Source organism: Conger conger, chromosome 2 (assembly GCF_963514075.1).
Source record: "Conger conger chromosome 2, fConCon1.1, whole genome shotgun sequence".
NCBI lineage: Eukaryota > Metazoa > Chordata > Actinopteri > Anguilliformes > Congridae > Conger > Conger conger.
The window spans coordinates 70802857-70822870 of record NC_083761.1 but is presented as its reverse complement, the minus strand read 5'-3'; the positions used below and the strand labels follow the sequence as shown (position 1 = coordinate 70822870).

Sequence of the window (20014 nt, the reverse complement as noted above, 5' to 3'; positions counted from 1 at the left end):
GGATGTGAACTTGACAGGAAACTAAACTGAACTAAACTGTGTGGTGCTACTGAAAAAAAGAGTATCTGGGGCAAATTGTCTTGCCTAAAATCTTCTGGTGTCATATACCAATGTTCTGGAGATCCAGCCATCTTTGAGGACCATTGTCGGATTTATTTTAAGAACCAGCAGTTTATTGATTCAGCTTTGAGGAATTATTTGCCATTTGACCAATCAGTTTTATCCGTACAGAGAGAAAGAATGACCACCTTCATGTGTTTGCAACAAAAAGGGAGTCTCTGAAAAAAGTGCTCAATCTGTGCCAAAACACGAGGAAGCAGAAAAAATGATAATGAACCAAACCACACAAACCCAGTGATGTACATCTGAAAACATCATCTACACTGCAAGATGGGTGGATAAAACATCTATGGCGATAAAATGATTAAACATTCTGGTCAATACCTTGAAAGAGGATTCACACTTCAGAATGCTTGATACCTGCCTGAAACGGTGTATACCAAACCAGCAATGAACCAGCCTTGTGGTTTTCAGGGCGTTTCAATAAGTGCTTTGCGTCGCTATTTTGAAGTGCAATTCTTTAAATTGATTGGCTGATTCTGGTTTCGGTGGGGAAGCAAACTTCCTCTGTGATGAAAACAGGTTGACACGTTGCAGTGTAGCTTTCATTACAAACGTGTACACATTAATCAAATTAATATATTTATATATCCAGTGGACAAAGAACAATATTAAATATTTGAAGTAACCAAGGATAAGGAGAAATCAGAGTGGCCTTCCTCAAGAGAAGAAATGGGAAGTGAAGAAAAAGGATTGTGAGTGAAAAGACGTTGGGCGGTTTAGTGGAAGGGTAAAACCTGTGAGACTGCATATGAAAGATTAAATGGGGAAAGGGTGTGCAGAGCCAGGGCAATTTATGAATTCATGAATTGTGATAAGACAGAAAAAAAGATCTATATTAAACATTTGAAAGTAGTTTGATGCATAAATATGTGGTTGGGTAGAGAATTACACGAGCAGAGTTAGCAGCCATTAGGCGCAGAGGAAGTGAGTTCACATCACTGATGCAAGAATAACGTTGACAGTGTCGAAGGACACAAGGTGAAAAAACAAGGCTTGTAACGGACACAAAAAGCAAGAGAGGCAAAGACGACTGTCTGAAGGAGCAACCAAAGTTATGGAAAGAAGTGAGCTTTGGATGAAGGAGGAAGAAAAGAAGACAAATTAAAGATTTCTCAATCACTGCTTAGGACTGTGCATGTGCTTGGCCATTCACCGAGTACAGAATCTGAAATTTAGACATTACAGATAAGGAAACAGGTACAGAAAGTAAAGAGCTATATCTTACTGACAATGGGTACCAACAAGGAAGCAGACTTTGAGCAGGCAGCCCCAAATAACCTAGAGGAGGCGGGGTCCTCTGGGAAGGAGGCCCTAGCTGACCCTCAGCCAGATGGACCAGAAGAGTCTGGCCTTCTAAACACCTACAAGTGGCACACCAGGGGCCGGTCACCTTCGGATGGAGGGAAGACCGAGGGTGCGGCGCAGACTGCTGTAGAGAGGACAGAGAAAAACCCAACCAAGTGGAGCAAGATGCAGAGCTGGCGGAAAGCCTTGAGCGAGGACGCGGCAGACAGGAGCTCCGCTCGCCCGGAGACCTCCAGGCCTGAGAAAGGCACCGGACCGCGGAAGAACCCGTTCCGCAGGGCCCTCTCCGAGCCTCCCGGGGCTCTCCTCTCCGTTATCTCGGCCATCCCCTCCTCGCAGGCGGCCGACGCCTCCCCTGCCGGTTCTTCTCCTCAGGAGGCCCAGGGAGGCAGAGCCCTCTTCAGGAAGTATCTGCGCACAGTCTCCCAGAAGTTCAAGAAACCACGACTGCATGGTCGAAACAGCACGCCGCTCTACCAAGATGGTGAGGAATACTGTTGCGACCGATCTGTCATCTTTTTCTGCCATTGCACGCTAGCTCAGACCCTTTCTTTCTCACTCTGTCTAACCCTTTAAGGTGAAAGATCACAATATGTGATTACAGTGGATAATAATGTATATGATAATATATAACTGAACTTTAAAATGCTCATGCAACAATCAGAACTGGTAATAGAAGCAATTGAGTTCCAAAAAACCTGCTCTTCAGATTATTTCTTTGTCTTCTACTCCAGACTTCTTGCTTAATTGTCATTGTCTAATAGTGAAACAGCGACACCTGATGGCAAATTAAAGGAATACAATTCTTGAAATAAGTACAGAATCACAGTCAGATATTTGACTCGATTTAAGTAAAAAGTGTGATTCCCCTTTAAAGCCAAGCCAATCACTAACCGAGTTCCATTGCTGAAAAAATAACATTTAATTATACAGTTTACATGTACAGTACTCAATAATTGGCTGACATGCCCCAGCTATCAACTGCATCTGTGACCCACAACCCAAAAGAAACAGATGTTGAAAGAGAGAAATAACTAGTGAGAAAAGGGAAAAGCTTCAAAAGTGCAAAGCAGTTGGATGCTGGATATAGCATGAGAGAGGTGCAGCAGAGGCAGGATGTCAAAGGCTGTGAGCAAGCAGATATACAACCAGATAACCATGAAGAAACAGAGTCGGCAAGAGATGAAGAGGTGCAAATGGTGGGGACATAACATTGTAAAACTGCCTTGAAGCTTGTTCATGAGGTATTTTGATATATAGTGATTTACAATGCTGGACGCTTGGAGAGGATTATTAAAAAAATATTTTTTTCTGAATAAAATAATAATCATATAACATAATAATATAATAATAATTGTCCCACACGCTATTTCACTGGAGATGCTAAGGAAATGAGATGTGAGTGGGAGTGAAAAGCCACAAGCAGCAGTGCATCCATTTTGTAATCAGTCATCCTCTTGATGAAATGGCTGCTTCCATGTAGATATGTTTGTATGTCTGCTTGCACAGAGAAGCACTTTCGTTTGCAGTTTGTGTATTTCACCTGAGGCAGGTTGAAACATTAGTATTGTACTAATAAATTGGTTTAGTTTAAAGTCTCCGTCACACCCCAAGCACCTGTGGCATTTGTGGAATGTACGCACCTTCTCGGTCCTGTTCAGCTTCACACACCTCACTCTATTAAACCCAGCGGTATGAGAGGGGGAAGTGAAACACTAATGCCACGTAACCCCGGTTGTTTATAACGTTGTGATGGGCCGTGTGCTGTGTGTTGACAGAGGTGGACGGGAACGAGGTCCGCACTGTGCCTCAGGACCCACCGAGGCTCCCCTGGGCCCCACCCCAGGACATCCCCATCTGGGACATCAGCAGATGTGACCTGCAGGATGGACAGATCCTCATCCCACGGGAGGATGAGGTAACATATAGCAACAACCTGCATACCGCCGACACAGTCATCTGCAGGCAGCCATTCAAACGTGTGAAATCCACTCTGTACAGCTTACGCTGTATATATGTATGTATATATTTTGGTCACACATTATAAGGATAGTTTGCTTGCTCTTATTGTGACATAACCACCTTACAAAGTGCAATTGGTGTCATGGGTTAAATGTCCAGGCAAACTTTCAGAATGTACCTGCCATGCACTGGCAATGTTATAACATTGACAGAACCTTCCAGCAGCATTGTGAGAACATTGTGTGTCAGCTGGGCTGTCCCGGTACATAGGCTCTCTCTCTCTCTGTCTCTCAGCCCATCATGTGGACCCGGAATCGTGCCAGCAGCTGTTTGTTCAGCGCCAGCATGCAGAATCTCACAGGGAGCCACGGCAACCTGGGTCAGTACACACTGCATTCTGAGCTCACAGCGCTTTTCCGCCTGCAATATTCACTGCATTACCATCCCTTATGAATGCTTTTAGTCCAGTATCAAACCCAGACTATAGGATTACATTTTAATGATCTTCGATGTCCAGAAACATTGTTAATATATTTGTTTTTCCACTTTCATATATGCTGCAGAATATAGCGTATAATTATGTTTAGTATGTTGTAAAATATATTCAAATTGATACGCAATATTGCATCCATGGACGTTTCGAGATTTACTACATTTGACATATATGCTGCATATTAAATACCTAATATTTTGTGATATAAAACATGCACTTGAATACCTTTTCATAGATTATACTTTAGTTGTACTCATTCATATTCATTGTATAATTTTTATAACTCTATAATACTTTTATATTTTCATTTTCATTATTGTGCAGTGCTATGTACATAACTATGAAATGGCCATGGTCCATCATCTCAGCAATATGCATTTTATTTTTTAATTATATAACAATGATATCCCTTGGATGCACTTAAGTGCTACAACAGAGCATGAGTTTTGGTCTGCTGTATTATTCTGAAATGATCTGGTACTGCTGCATATTTCTTGATTGCTAACAACCAGGAACTCGAGGAACTTGGTAAATGCATATTTCAAATGGTCAGCTTTAAGCCTTTAAGTGACATGATTATGAAAAGAAAATAATCGATCATATCCATTCAGCTCTCGTACTACAATATTTTTAGTTCAAACTTGAAGTCCCGCACTGACACAACTACATTTTACTGCTGTAGAAATATTGATTTGCATGACGACGATTTTAGGTAAACAAATGTTAGTCCTCTGGCATTTCGTCTCAAGCCACTGTCTGTGGGGCTTAGCAGGCTGACACAGAGGAAATTGCTGACGTGATTATACGTACAAGTGGCAGTTGAATTGCTTCCTCTAGTTTGTGAGAGAGATACAATCATACCAGGGTGCTCCAGACTGCTTGACAGAGTGTGGCTCATTTGTCTGTGTCTTGCCTGTTCGTATTAAGAAAAGAGGGCCTTTGCCTGTTTGAAGATTTAACTAATCATAAAAATAATGACAAGCTGCTAATCGGCTGAGCCACACAAAAGGAAAAACACACTACATCCATTAAGTATGGGATTTAGGCGCTGGATTGTCTGTGGAGGTGCTCTAGGTAAGCAAGGGTTAATGCCCCCTTGTTCTTCATATTAGATGTCTGTTAATGTTGTTTAACAGGTGGCATACATACAGTATATATATAATATATATATAAATGAATGTGAATAATTTGTAAATATTAAATATTACGGAGATAGTATATTAGATATTATAATAGCTAAATAAAGCATGGTCATTGTGCTTCAGAAAGATTACCTTCTTACCAGAATAAACCATATCATGTAGTTTTCCCCATTAGTATTGTTAAACATACAGTACGATTAAAAAAGGATGTCCACTAAAACCCACAGAAGGACTGTGGTCAGGTCTGGTCAGGAGGCTTGTTTGTACTGGGCTGCTATATGTTTTATAGCTTATGAAATGGGCAAAATAAAAATGCATGTTCTACAGGATATGCAGAACGGATATACCACATACTGTCTCCGTGTAAACCTCACCAACTATCCAACTGTCTGGGTTATTCTCAAAGCAAATGGTCCCTGAATATTTCTCATAGAATCAGCTGTGGGTTTAATGATCACACTAATTAACTGTTGATGGTTTAGGTGGTTGATTGAAACTCTTTACTAGATTTCCAATAAAATACTGTAAAAACAGGCAATAACAGGAGTTATGCACCGTGAATAAAAAGCATTACATAGGTAAATGCCACTGCACTGTGATTCCATGGAAGTATCTGTAACTGCCGTGTAACTAATTGCAACGTTTGTCTGTCTGTCGATCTGATGAGGAAATGCTGAGGGAAATGACTGTGCTTCCTGTGGTCTTTTCAGATGAGTGCACAGTTGCACTCTTGGAGTTTACTTCATTCCCACTCACCAACCTGACAAACCCCAGCCCAATGACAAAAGAAAACACACACACACATGCACATACACACACACATTTGTGTGTCCATCATGTTTGATGGTGACTTCCTATTCTACAATAACACCCACACACATTTATAGACTAAAGAGTAAACAGATGAAAAACAGCAACTTACAGTACCCTAACATGAATTTGCACAAAAGCTGGGCGTGTTACTGTTTGTGGTCATGTAGGAGTGCAAAATGTAAATCCAACTAGTAATGTGAAACCATATATTTTGGCCAAATAAATACATTGTTTATAGGGTACTAAACATATGTGTTTACACAAAAAGTTTTACACAAAAATACTGTTTTAAAGAATGCAAAAGTATGAAAACTTAAAAGGTTGTATCAGCTTGGAGCTCACTTTGGTATCTTTGAAGCTCAATATCTCAAAACCATATATGCATATGTTTTATTTATTCTCTTAAATGCTTCCTTTTGGCCTCCAGAATGTACCCCCGATCATGTGACCAACACTGGGCCAAGAATAAAGACTTCCGATGGAGGAGTTCGGGTAATACACCTCATTCCATGTTTTACTTGGAGCTCACTTCCTTCTGAATCTGAGTGTCCTCTGGGTTTGTGCACATGCAACACTCCCCAAGTTCAGTGGACAGATTTTTAATCTTATTTTTTTATCCCTTTCTTTCTCTGCATCTCTCTCTTTCGCTGTCTCTCTCTCGCTCTCGTTACTTCTCCCCAGGGGATGATTAAGCGGCGCTTCATGGGCGGAGCGCTGAGGAAGAGCAACACGCAGATAGACACTGCTGGGATGAACAGCGGCAGGTGTGTGGCAGTCGGCTGCTACAGTGCCATTGTAATCTCTCAGTGAGTCTGTCAGTAATAACCCGCCCCCCTCCCCATCTCCCCTCCAGGGTGCACGGTTCTCGAGACTCCGTCTACATACCGGTCGGTACTGCAGAAAGCCTGGACCTGAGCTCGGACAAGAGCACCATCATCCGGCCAGTCCACAGCTCCATCCTGGGGGAGAAGTACTGCTTTGAGGTAGCCCCGCGCCTGCACCACCCGAGACATCAGCGCACTGTCCAACCGCAAACACTGAACCGTACAGATAATGGACTCCCAAAAAACATCCCACAACACGTCCCAGTCAGTGGTTGTTCACACTAAAAATGAGTTTTAATCATTTGCTTATCAAGGAATGCAGCCACTTGAAAAGCCTGTGCTTCATTGGTTTATCAACTTTTCCAATGTGGTCACATTCTTTTTATTTGTATAGTGTTAATACATTTAAATGATTAATTCATATGTTCATTTTAATCCTAGTTGCAGAAAATATCAATCATACCCATTATACAATACACACACCAAATGCAGACTAGTAAACTTTGTTTATGTAATTGAGGCATATTCATCAACAATAAAACTGCAGAATCTGCTCAGGCTTCACATCGCCATCAAGCCTTTAAAACCTCTGTGACCGAAATAAAACTATCTATGATGAAGAAAGGGCTTCCTGTGTGAACAGCACAACACATGGAGAGAGATGCGGGAGAGATAAGACCTCTAAGCAGCAAGCGATCAACAGGACATCCTGTGTTGCATAAAAATGAAAAATATCTTCATGTCACTTTTACTAACAAACCCCCTATCGATCTATTGAAAATGTATAAAAGTAAGTTGTCCTCAGTCAGATAGGCAGCACCATTTTTCTTTCCCTTTATGTCCTCTCAGAAGTGCTTATAGAGATTTTTATGTTCATAATTGAAGCATTTATGCATATTCTTCAGTTCATCATTGTGAAAGAAGCATTTATACAGATTTGTATGGTTATAATTGTGAATAAATACTACAAAAGTAATGCGTTCAACATTGTTGTAGGACTTGAAACAAACACAGAAACAGAAAAAACAGAAAACAATAGAGAACAAATTGATGCTACTAGTCACTGTAAAGCCAATAGACTGTCAGACAGTTTTGCATCGAAAATATCCTTCAGCACACACAAAAACAATATGTGCCTTTCAAAAACGAACACTAAAAACACACTCCCTGAAATTAATGATATAATAAATAATATAAAAAAACTCCATGAAGTAAATTATCCCTTTAAAGGCTAATTTTATGCTACCTAATTTTCCAGTTCATAAACTGCTGCTGGTGTTCTTATGTAGTATTCCATTACATTACATTAATGGCATTTGGCAGACGCTCTTATTCAGAGTGACGTACAGTTGATTAGACTAAGCAGGAGACAGCCTTCCCCTGGAGCAATGCAGGGTTAAGGGCCTTGCTCAAGGGCCCATCAGCTGTGTAGATCTTATTTTGGCTACACCGGGGATTGAACCACTGACTTTGCGGGCCAAGTCACGTACCTTAACCACTACGCTATAGGCTGCCCAAATGCACACTTTCCCTGTTCGATGACTTTTAAAGACTAGTATTCCTGCATCAAATCATTACGGATGAGTGCCCCTGTTCGACTAAACCCTGTTTGTTCCTAACCAGGTGATCTAATTTGTCCCCAGGTGATCAACACAGAGAACAGCCACTGTTTTGGGTGCAGTTCAGCTGCTGAAAGAGACCGCTGGATTGAGGACCTGAGGAGATCTGCCCATCCCAATAAGGTACAACCCCTGCCCCTATCAAAACACGGGACAGGGACACTCTCAGGAACACATCCGTATGACTCCTTAACTTTATACACATGGAACTGACATGCACAGACACACATCTATATGACTCCTGAGCCTTTCACACATGGTACTGGCACTCTCAAAAACACATCTGTATGACCCCTGATCCCTCCACACAAGCCTCACCTGTGCATCTTATGCATGACTATGTGGTCTGGGAAATTCATTTAGGGTTAAAGAGAACTCCAACGACAACATCGTGAACATAGCTTCACCATACGTACACTGTGAGCATTCACACCATGCTCGTCCTCCCCCAGGACAACTGCGAGCGCACAGAGACCTCTCTCAGCCTGTGGGTGAACGAGGCCAAGGACCTGCCTCCGAAGAGACGGTACTACTGCGAGCTGCACTTGGACGGGACCCTGTTCGCTCGCACCAGCAGCCGGGCCGTCGGCAAGTCAGCCAGCCGCTCCAGCCAGGCCAGCGACGGGGGCCTGGGGGCCTCAGGCGGGGGCCTGGGAGGCGGCGGTGGGGCCGGAGTAGGGGGCTGCCAGCTCTTCTGGGGCGAGCTTCTAGAGCTGGACAACCTCCCGCTCTTCACCCAGCTCACTCTGCACCTCTTCCGCGACGAGGACCCCAAGAAGAAGCGGCACTCCAGGGACGAGGCCCTCTTCCAGCCCCTGGGCAGTGTGGCCATCCCTCTGGCGGAGATCACGGGACGGGCCTATCAGGAGAGGTGGTATCCCATCGTCCCCTACAAGGGGGCCGGGCCTGTGGGGACTAGGGACCAGCTGGGGCCCCAGGCCTCCATCCGTGTGAAGGCCCGCTTCCAGAACCTGCACGTCCTGCCAATAGAGAAGTACAAGGAGTTTGCGGAGTTTGTGACGGTGGACTACATGGGCATGTGCAGCAGCCTGGAGCCCCTGCTGAACGTCAGGGAGAAGGAGGAGCTGGCCGGGGCGCTGGTGCACGTGCTGCAGAGCATCGGCATGGCCAAGGTGAGGAGACCACATGCACCCCACACTCCACCCAGGCCTCTCTGTTCTGCTACCTCTGGGCACCGGGCACCCCCTGCCCCCCACGTGCCTGCACTTCCAGGCCACATCGCCAGTCTGTTCTGGCCCCCCAGTGGTGTAATGAGCTTCCCATTGCAGTGAGAATAGCAGAGACCCTGCCAGTCTTCTAACCGGAAGTTCACCCCTTCAGACTATTTCTATTCTATTTCTCTTTCTATTTCCTTTTCGAAACGGTCATAGCTACAGCTGTGTAAATACAGATTTTTTCGGTCTAGTGGTACTTTCTTGATTTACAATACAAACGTGTTATTTTATGTAAAAATTACAACTGAGATAACACTGATGTTCTTTAAGTCACTCCGGGTAAGAGTGTCTGTAGTGATTGTAGTGATGTCATGTAAAAAGATAGACTCTCAATGGAAACTACAGACTGAAATGAAAAGGGGGGAAAGGAATCTGGAGAGGGACAGCAGCACAGGGTGATGAGAGACTTAAAGCTCTGTCTGTGTCTGTGTGTGTTTGTGTGTGTTTGTGGCTACGCGTACAGAACTTCCTGATTGCCCTGGGCAGTGCGGAAGTCCAGCGCTGTGGTGAGAAGGAGGCTCTGATCTTCAGGGAGAACACTCTGGCCACCAAGGCTATCGACGAGTACATGAAGCTGGTGGGGCAGAAGTACCTCATTGAGACTCTTGGTATGGAGATTGTGCTGCGTGGTGGCTCCTTCTGTGTGTTACTGTGCTCTGCTTTCTACTCATGAATCATTGTGTGTCCTGTCTCTGCCTCGTGTATTCCCTTCTAAATTCCAGTCAAAACATGACATGGCTTCTGTTCCTGCAGGGGAATTCATTGCTCGGCTGTACGCTTCATCAGAAAGCTGTGAGGTCGACCCCCGCAAGTGCCCTGGTTCTGAGTTACTTAGCAACCAGAAGCACCTGACGGAGACATGTGAAGAAGTGGTGAAGAGAATCACTGAGATGTACAGGGGAGATGGAGAAAGGTGATGTGACAAAGATCAGGAGTGATTCGCGATGTTATGTTACAATAATTATTATCACCAATGGACAACTGATGATCATTATAATAATTAAAAACAATTTATACCATCAATAGGCCAGACCTGAGTAAAATACTGTATATAATTGTTTCTGGAACCTACACAAAAAGTATTTGAACCCAAACAAACCCCGCCTTCTGGTCCTCTGAGTTAGCTCAGATGCACCAGGCAATCAATTTAGCACAGAAAAGTATTTGAATCCAAAGCAATTAGACTAATGCAAAAATGCAAAGAATGCCATTAAAATATTCTCCCACACTGTTCCCCCTGCCAGTTCCTTCCCAGTGGAGCTGAATGAGATTTTCTCCAGATGGGTGGAGGAGTGTGAGGGGCGGGGTCGGGGAGAGATTGGCCAGCGCCTCATCTCAGCGTCGCTCTTCCTGCGGTTCCTGTGTCCGGCCATCCTGAGCCCCTCCCTGTTCGGCCTGACCCAGTCCTACCCTGACCCGCCCACCCTCCGAACGCTTACCCTCACAGCCAAGGTCATCCAGAACCTGGCAAACTTCACATTGTGAGTCTCATAATAGCTTAGTGCTCTGTGGAAATCTCACAAAGCACCCAGATATTTCCCCAAAAAATGCCTTATCACTGTGACAGCATAAAAAGAAAAATAGCCAAATGTTTAACTGTAAAGCTAGTGACCAACATCTCTTCTGGCATAGCAGGCTGAATGTCTTATACCAGGTAGTGTGGACCGGGGCGCCTTAAACCACACTGGTAACATTAATATGTGGGCGAGGGGGCGACATTGACTGAGGTGGTAAGAGCAGTCGTCTGGCAGTCGGAGGGTTGCCGGTTCGGTCCCACCCTGGGTGTATCGAAGTGTCCCTGAGTAAGACACCTAACCCCCAAATGCTCATGATGAGCTGATTGGTGCCTTGCACGGCAGCCAATGCCGTTGGTGCGCGAGTGAGTGTATAGTGCTTCGGAAAAAGGCGCAACCATTTACCATACCATTTACCATTTAATATGGAACATAATACATTGGGAACAAGAAAATGCAATGAAAACTGACAAGTAAACAAGATGCATGGATGAGGAATTCCGCTACAGCATGCCTGCCCCCTGTCCTGCAGGTTCGGGGAGAAGGAGGAGTACATGCTGTTCATGAATGACTTCCTGCAGCAGCAGTGGGACAGCATGCGGGGCTTCGTCCAGAGGGTGTCCTGCCCGGACAGCGAGCTGGACATGGCCCACTTCAACGGCTACGTGGACCTGCCGCTGCGTCTGGCGGTGCTGCACAGCCTGCTCACCGACATCATCGCCCCCATGCAGCAGGTACCGTACGCGCCTCGGCCTCCCGGGAGCGGGCCTCAGTCAGGAGAACCTCTCCAGCTGAGGTTAGGGACCGTGTGCAGGTGAATAACAGGCATGTCTCTCTCTCTCTCTCTCTCTCTCAGGACACCATAGACCAGCTAAACCCCCTGCCCTCCATCCTGAATGAGATCTCAGCCGCCCTGGGTCCTAACACCCCCCATATCAATGTCAGCAGGTAAGATACGTGAGGTGCGGGAGGAGAAAACAGCACCTGCCCAAATTGTTACAGTGTGCTGTCTGCTGAAAATGTTTGCTTCAGTCGTTGGGGCACTGGTGTGAGATTTTTGCTGGTGCAAAAAGCTTTTTTTAATTCTGGTGAGATGATGAAAAAGTTGTCAGTGGTGAAGAGGTGGCAAACTCATCAGTTCAGCTGAGTGTGCTCACCGCTTGTTCCACTGCAATCTCCCGTGTCACAGCCTGCGCACGGAGCAGTCCAAGCCCACGTTCGTGCCCCCGAGGGAGCTGATGAAGTACAGCCCCCACCACAGCTCCCTGGCGCAGCTGCCCACGGACGGGACCGGCGGACAGGGGCCGCGCGACGCCAAGGCCAGGAAGCGCGTGATGAGGACCCAGAGTGTCCCCGACCGCATAAAGCACCAAAGACGCCCCCCAAAGAGGCAGGCCAGCAACGAGGTCCTTCCTCAGGAGGACCCGGGGTCCGAGGCCAACTCGGCATGTCGAGACATTTCCTACCCCCGGACCGTGAGTCCTGAAGCGCCCTGGGCTCCAAGCTTTCTCATGCTGCATTTACCCATCCTGAGTCGTTTTCTCATGTGCAGGCGTGCCTTGCCCCTCTCAGTACGCTGTTCTTGTCTCTCTTCCTTGAGTTTAAAACTTTGTATCCTTCTCTTCCACCTGTCTCAGTGCAACAGTGTGAAGCACCCATCAGCTCCAGTGCCCTGGATCATCAATGTCACAAAGGAGCCCTATGAGATGCAGACTGGGCGGGAAGAGCTTAATTCACTGGACAGGGTGAGTTCACCCCTGTCAGCCCTCCCTTCCCTCCTGCTCCCCCAGCCTGCTCTGCCGGTTTCCTTCACACCTCTGTTCATCACAAAATGAAACACCACGGTGCACTCTGATATTCACAGCACGAGCAGGAGCTGTCAGAGCTGCGTCTGGGCGTGGAGCAGGTCACCGAGCGCGAGCTTGAAATGGCCAAACGGCTAGAGGACTTCATCGCCCAGAGCCAGGACCAGAATGCAATGCTGCAGGCAGAGGTCGAGGAGTTGCGAAATCTGCTGGCAATTCAGGAGGAGCAGCTTACTAATGCCACCTTCAGGTGAAATAGCACAAGCATTCATAGCGATATAACATATTGAGCAGAGAGCATGATCGTGTCTATTAATGAGTTATAACCTCAACTTCATCTATAGTACTAGTGACTGCAGCTTATTAAAATCCTCCCACCCTAGTGACAGTCCCCATGTACCCACTGTCATCCTCTCCTGAGAACCCAGAGTCTTTCTCCCTCCCTCCTCCCTTTGTCCTCTCTTTCCCTCAAACAATTTCCCTGTTTTAATTAGGCTGGGAGTGATAGAAGAAGAGAGGGAGGAAGATGAAAAGAAACTGAACGTTGCCGTTGCAGCAGCCGAGAGAATGAGCCAACTGGTAAGACAAAGCTCACCGAGCCTGCTGCTTCAATTACTCATTAACTAAAAGTGAATGTTATGCAACCATGGCCAATGCAGTTGGCCAGTGCAATAACCATAGCATCTTACATTGCACCGCTCGGAGGTGGTTTTTAGTTTGAGGGGGTGGGAAACTACTTTATTGCTGGCATTTTTTCTCAGGAGGAGCAGTTTGCCGGCCTGCTGCAGGACATGAACCGGATGGGAGGACAGGCAAACACAGAACATGCGGTGCCATAGACCGCAAAGAACCTGCTATGAAAAAGCAGCTGAAGTCACATACAGTACACGGGTTAACCTCTAATTTAACTGCTGTCATCCAGTGTGCAGTACCGCCCAGTCACAATGGTTAAAGGTATGCAATGCAAAATGCTATTAAGACTGAGCTGTGCAACAAAGCAGAAAAATCTATTCCAGGTAAAGAATATATTTTGAAATGCAGACTTGCATCCATGCGGGAAAATGTGAAACACTGTATTATTGTCACCAATATTACTATTATCAATAACTAATCTTTTTTTAACTTTTACAATTACAATCTGTTTTGTTTAAACACTGGCATTGCGCTGCAGTATGTGATTTAACAAATATACTCGACATTTTCTGTTTTCTAAGTGAAGCTAAGGTTTTACTTTTTTGATGTTAAAGTTGAGGTAAATAAAGCGCATCAAAACATATTTTTCTATGCCTTTTCTTTCTACATAAATATAGGAATATAGACAATGTAGGCTGAAGAAGAACTACTGGAAAAATACACTGGAAAAATAATGGAACAAAATCTTGTGATCTTTTGAAGATATAAGCACACAAAGTTATTTCTCATGCTAAATGACCCAAACTCCATTCTGTTAACCAAAACGTAAATGGCAATAAGAATGCATTGAAAATTCTGTCCAAGAAATGGTATCACTGCTTTCATGACTGAACGGGAAATCACAACTTTGATCTAAATAGAACCAAAAACTAGATTTTACTGAAATTTATCTTCTGGCTCTAAGCGAGCATTTCAGTTATTAAGCGGTAATTTGTTAACATACTTTCTCGGGAGAATTGAAAGGTAGTATGTCCTAGTTACTGCATTGTGCTTAAAAAGTATTGTTACAGGTGTGTTTATATTTTAATTTCCAGAATCAAAACTAGTCATTTTTAGGGGAATTTGCTCACCAGATAGGCACTGAGCAAATTTATCTCTTGAGCAAAACTTCTCACAAGTGTTCGGGAACTCTGGAAAGTTTGCCACACTCAATATGGCGACCACAACTGTCCCGCGCTCTGTGAACCCCTCCCCTATCACCCGCTGATGTCACGCCGCTAGCCGTGGCCTGCCCTGGCTGCAGTGGAAAGTAATGGAGCCGTGCATCTCGGCTCCACGAAGCGCGTGCGAAAAAGAAAGCACCCCGGTGTGACAGCTAAAAAACAGCGACACACGCGGAGCAGGTCCACGCACATACACACGTACTAACGTAAACAAACATACACACCTGTAAAAACATGCAGCACGGCGCCTAAACGGCCCAGGAGCTCACCTCGAACGGCAGGCAAGCCAGGCCATTCTCCGTGAGTACTTTGACAACACCGTCAGTAAGTAGCGCTTTGGACGCTAACTAAAAGCATCACTTACGCCAAAATCGCGACGTTTGTAAAGGTTTAGGTTAACTGGAAGGTTCTGTGTATATTAATGAAATGCACTGTGCAACGCTTTTTCTGTTGAATACAAAGAGAGCTTTCTAGTCTTTGCTAGACCGCTAGCCAGCTAGCAACATTGGAGCGAAGCTAGTTAGGTAGCTTGTGCTACAGTAGCTGTTATTATGCTAGCTATCTTTCTGCCTTTGCTTCCATCAATTGCAGTCAGGGCATGTGCATTTATTTTGCTTTTTCCCCCCCGAGTTGGTGTTCCAGTGGATCGATAGTTTCATTATAGTTACAAGCACTAACAATTGATAAGGACAGTGACCCAGTATATATCTTTTTTTAAAGTCTGGATTAACGTTAGGCGCTGTGTCAGATTTGCTGTGTCTATGGCACTTACGAACATGACACATTCCTCCACATATAAATAAACGGATCCTTTCTCGAAGAGGAGGGAGAAGAGCTTCTGCATGTGTGAAGTTTAGGTCACTTTCTGCTTGTTGCAAAGGTTGTTGTTGCACACCGTCAGTATTTGGGTACATCTAGTACCTTCCAGTAGAGATCCAGCCCACATTTCCAAAAATTAGCCGAAAACAGTAAAGTCTTGTCAAGATCATGCTCTGTTTTACAGTTTAATCGTAGTTTTAAAACCATACGCTTTTTCCTGCATTTTCAAGTAGATAATTGTATTGTGTTCTGATTTTAACTGGCTGTGATCTTTTTAAATGTATATTTGCAGTACTGGTGACATTTGACATAACTACTGTTGTGTTTTTTTTGACAAAACTATGCCTTATCCCTTCAAAGGAAAATGTGGTCATCTTGAGCAGATGATAAAATGACATACTAAGCAAACACTAGCTTCATGACAGCTCCTAATTCCACATCAGGTGAACATGAATAATGGATTTTTGAGATCATGTGATAATATTTCCCTAAAAGCCAAAACCACATTGTGCCATTGTGAATGTAATTTTCCCAAAGTAAATCAAAGCAAACCACTTTTAAATATAAAAAATACTATAACTTACAAGGTGCTTCCATATGGTGACAAACTCAAGATTACCTTGCGGTGATTTTACAAGTACACCATTTTATAATGCCAGGACTAATCTCAAGGATTCCAGTCTTATGAAACCTACATTCTAATCCAAAATTAGGCTACTTCTCCAAACTGTACAAAGTACCCCTTTGTTTTACAGGTATGCCACTTGCTGTATCTGTTCCGCAGAGATCAGTTCTGCATGTCTTTGACAGAAGCGCATTTCAGAACAGCTCAGCCAATTGAGTCGAAGATAAGAGTGAATCTGTCTAAGCTTAATATCTTCAGGGAGGGGAGAGAATAGGAGGGAATTCCCTGCCAATGTACAGGAGGACATAACTTGTATTTCTGTGTGTCTGTTCAGTGGCTGAGGGGTGGTTTGCTATGTAGGGACAGGAGCAGGTTGGTGGACTACGGACTTGGGGGACCATGGAGCCGGGAGAGAGCTCCCCCTCCCGCTGGGATCCTCCCAGCCTAGTGACAGTCCCCTTGGACCCACTGTCGTCCTCTCCCCAGAACCCAGAGTCCCCAACCCACCTCCATAGCACCTTACAGGTGAGGGGATGGAGGGAGGGAGGGGGGGGAGAGAGAAAGAGAACAAGGACCGCTATCCTGCATTCTGTTACTCCAAACACACACACATACACACACACACTGTGACAAGTAGTCTGTTTTGTTTGTTTATTTGTTTCTATCATAAAAGCCATGGATTTCCTGTCGTAGTTTGAGCTGCCTGTGTTTAGTGCGATGACGGAGGTGATTCTCAGGTGTCGCTGTCCTCCACAGAGCTCCTGCTCTCCGGCAGTGAGGGGGGAGCACACAGACAGTGGGGGCCCGTGGGATGGAAATGGGGAGGGCACGGGGGACTCCTCCTCCAGGACAGGATCAGGAGGGACCGCACAGAGGAGCCCTCGGCCCTCAGCCTTTCCCTCCTCCCTGGCTTGGGACTCCGACTCGGAGAAAGAAACTCTAGATGGTGATCATTTTTTAATCCCTTTTTCAGAGAGCACATTTCTTCATAATGTTGCCAAAACAGGGCTTGGTGGAGTGAAACTCAAAACACGGCCAATGAAGCACACAGACCAGGGCACTGCAACCCTGCTCCTGGTGAGCCTCAAGGTGCGCTGGGTTTAGTTCTTACTCAGCCCTCCAATTATTATTTTAAAGCAGATTATTGCATATTTAGCTGCTTGGGTTTAAACTGATTGCTAATTTTAAGGTGAAAACAGAAACCATCTGACCCTGCGGCTCTCCAGAACCAGGGCTGCGGACCTGCACGTGTAGCGGCATTTGGCCAATTTACATGTAGCGCCCTCTAGTGTCTGTTATCTGCACTGAAGTCATAGTTCCTGACTCTAACTTAATTGAGTGCAATTAGTACTCCATATACCCCTGAAGGGTATAGCATGAACGTTGCAACACTGTCAATGGATAAGTACACTGTTTTCTGCCATAGAGTGTAGCCATTTTGCCCAAAGCAAGCTTAGGGAATACCCCAATTTTTGGAACTTTCTTATCTGTATCTGCCACCAGTGATTCTTTGTGCTGCTCCATTTGAAATGTCTAGTAAATATTGCAACAGAGTCATTTGTTGAGTTCCCCATGGCGCTGAATGACAACGCGGAATACAACTCAAGTTTTATGATTTCCAAGATGTTTGTGAGCAGGATAGATTCCAAAGCAAAAACTAATCATTTAGCACAATTACATCAGAAGTCTGCATCTAAGGCTGCATGCCTTGGGGCAAATTCACAGTAGTTGATCATTTTATCAAATAATGCTGCTTTAGTTTCCGTCTTTGGCAGTGTCTACTCAATTCTGGTCCTGGAGAGCTTTAGGGTCTTCTGGTGGCACATAATCAATCAGTTAAAGCTTGATTGCATGGAAAACCCCATGGTTGACTCAACTTTTGTGGGTCTGAAATTGTTGTTGAATTTTTGTGGCTCTCCAGTACCAGAGTTGAGAACCACTGTCCTCGGGCTAATTAAACCGTCTTAGTGTAGCCTATGCAAATAACTAAGCAAGTATTACTTAAATGAGTTAATTGGACCGGTAATATTTAGTCTACCTAGTTATGTATGAAATTACATTTTACAATGTTTAATTATGTTCAATGAAAATTTCTTTGTATTTTGAACTTACATACTTTATTTAAACAATAATGTTAGAAATTCCAAATGCTGTAAAAATATGTATAAATATATTTTTTTATGTATTCTTTTTATATTTCAAAGATTTCTATTTTGCACAAACAGCTTTCAGACATAGTTTGGCGCTTTTTCTACCGAATTAAACCCTGACCTTTATGATTTATGTAAATATGGGGAGTGTATTGTGTAATCCATAAACATAGTTTTGTAAATGTTCAAATTCTGTTTGTAGTTATCCATTATGATAACTATAAAACATTTCTTAATAGAAAAACATTCCAGAAATTGAAGCATTTCCAAATACGGCATACTCCAAATTTATAATGGACTTTATGAATTTGAAATTTTAAGTACAAAGTTTTCATGTAAAGTAAATTTGAAATTAACAAGTAGTGGGCTTTGTTGTTGTCTAAAACACCTATATGAAATGTTTGTTTCTTAATCATTTATAGTCTCCTAAATTGTTTTGCGACTTTGGGAATTCTTTAAAATACTTTTAAATGCTATATTGACTGAAATAGTGCCTTTTTTTTGGTATTATGATTTGAGACATTGTAAGACACTAACATTTTCTTTATGTATGTTTACATTTTAAATAAGTAATGTGCAAAATAATGTATATAATATAACCGTTATTTAATAGCTACATAAAGCTAAATATGTTGCTGCTGAAAGAAAAATATGAGCCGCAGTCATCCCAGAAAGATGATTCAACATCACAGTAAATTGAGCTGAGACATTAACAGCCAATGTGAGGATGTGTTCTATGTGTATCTGCTATCTGGAAATGACCTCCTATAGATGCTAATGCTCTGATTCTACTCTTGAAATCCCTGTTACCAATAAGTCATTATGTCTAATCTAATTCAGGCTATTCCCCAGTCAAACCGTGTCTAGTATCTCCGTAACCCGTTTGACTCCTGTTCTTTGGCTGCATATACCTGTGAGTGCTGTTTCTATGGTGTGCCTGTTGTTGATGTTGCTGTTGTCTTTATTGTCATGTGTCAGAGGAGGAGCTACAGCACTTTTCTAACCCTCACGGTCTGGCAGCTCACAGCCCGGGATCCCCCGCCTTGGGACACAGGCAAGAAAGGTGAGAGAGGGCAGAGGGCAGAGGTCAGAGGTCAGGCAGAGAGAGGTGGAGGAGTGCTGGAGGAGGCTCCATTAGTGCTGCCTGAGAGAGAGCATGTGAGAGAGAGAAAGTCGCAGAGGATACAAACGGATATCCTCACCTGCATCCACAACAGAGCAGTGATGTCAGAACGGACACAGAGACATACAATTTTCAAGCCACACCTGTTCAATCCATGTCTCCCATCTGTCCAAGCTATCTATTTGTCCAAATCAGTAATGTGTAATCTGTTTGGTTACGTGTGCGGGTACAACCTTTCTCTGTAATCGTGCTCATCTAACCCCCGCTCCCCTCTTCTCTCGTGCCCCCTCTCTCCAGTGCTGACAGTGAGGGGGACAAAGCACCTGAGAAACTACAGCACTTAACCCCAGAGAGAGACCCAGCCAGCCCAGGGGATGGGCAGGACCATGGCGGGGCCAGCACACAAGCCGACGAGCCAAAGACAGCACAACCCCACTCACCAGACTGTGAGTATGGAGCGGGCTCACCGGGCCGCTAATGACCGGCTGAGTGTCCGTCCACGTATGCCAAACTCTCAACAGTTTGAATTCATTTATCTCTGATTTATAATCTCATTAGTTTTGTCATAGGATCGTTCAGTATAATTGCTCTTGTCCTGCCCTCCCC

At 44.4% G+C, this 20014-nt stretch overlaps 2 protein-coding genes across 3 annotated transcripts in view; both read left to right on the top strand.

Moving 5' to 3' along the window:
- Positions 1–346: 346 nt before the first annotated feature.
- rasal3 (RAS protein activator like 3) lies at positions 347–14111 on the top strand. 2 transcript variants are annotated; one of them, XM_061231268.1, is made up of 18 exons: positions 347–1912; positions 3207–3346; positions 3685–3769; positions 6266–6330; positions 6520–6602; positions 6692–6821; positions 8306–8404; positions 8734–9414; positions 9980–10124; positions 10270–10429; positions 10761–10997; positions 11563–11764; positions 11887–11978; positions 12220–12505; positions 12668–12775; positions 12895–13085; positions 13330–13414; positions 13597–14111. In XM_061231268.1, exons 1-18 carry the CDS (start codon positions 1354–1356, stop codon positions 13672–13674), a joined length of 3426 nt encoding a protein of 1141 aa, XP_061087252.1. In that variant the 5' UTR covers positions 347–1353; the 3' UTR covers positions 13675–14111. The 2 variants fall into 2 exon arrangements, with proteins under 2 accessions (XP_061087252.1, XP_061087253.1); XM_061231269.1 differs by lacking the exons at positions 347–1912; positions 3207–3346; positions 3685–3769 and adding an exon at positions 4621–4957.
- Positions 14112–14766: 655 nt separating this feature from the next.
- Positions 14767–20014, top strand: part of LOC133121297 (protein Wiz-like) — a 54854-nt gene continuing 49606 nt past the window's right edge. Inside the window, exons 1-5 of the mRNA XM_061230501.1 lie at positions 14767–15015; positions 16496–16660; positions 16892–17081; positions 19264–19348; positions 19706–19854. Coding sequence (XP_061086485.1) covers positions 16535–16660; positions 16892–17081; positions 19264–19348; positions 19706–19854 — 550 coding nt within the window. The 5' untranslated portion in view covers positions 14767–15015; positions 16496–16534. The remainder of the gene's footprint in view (positions 15016–16495; positions 16661–16891; positions 17082–19263; positions 19349–19705; positions 19855–20014) is intronic.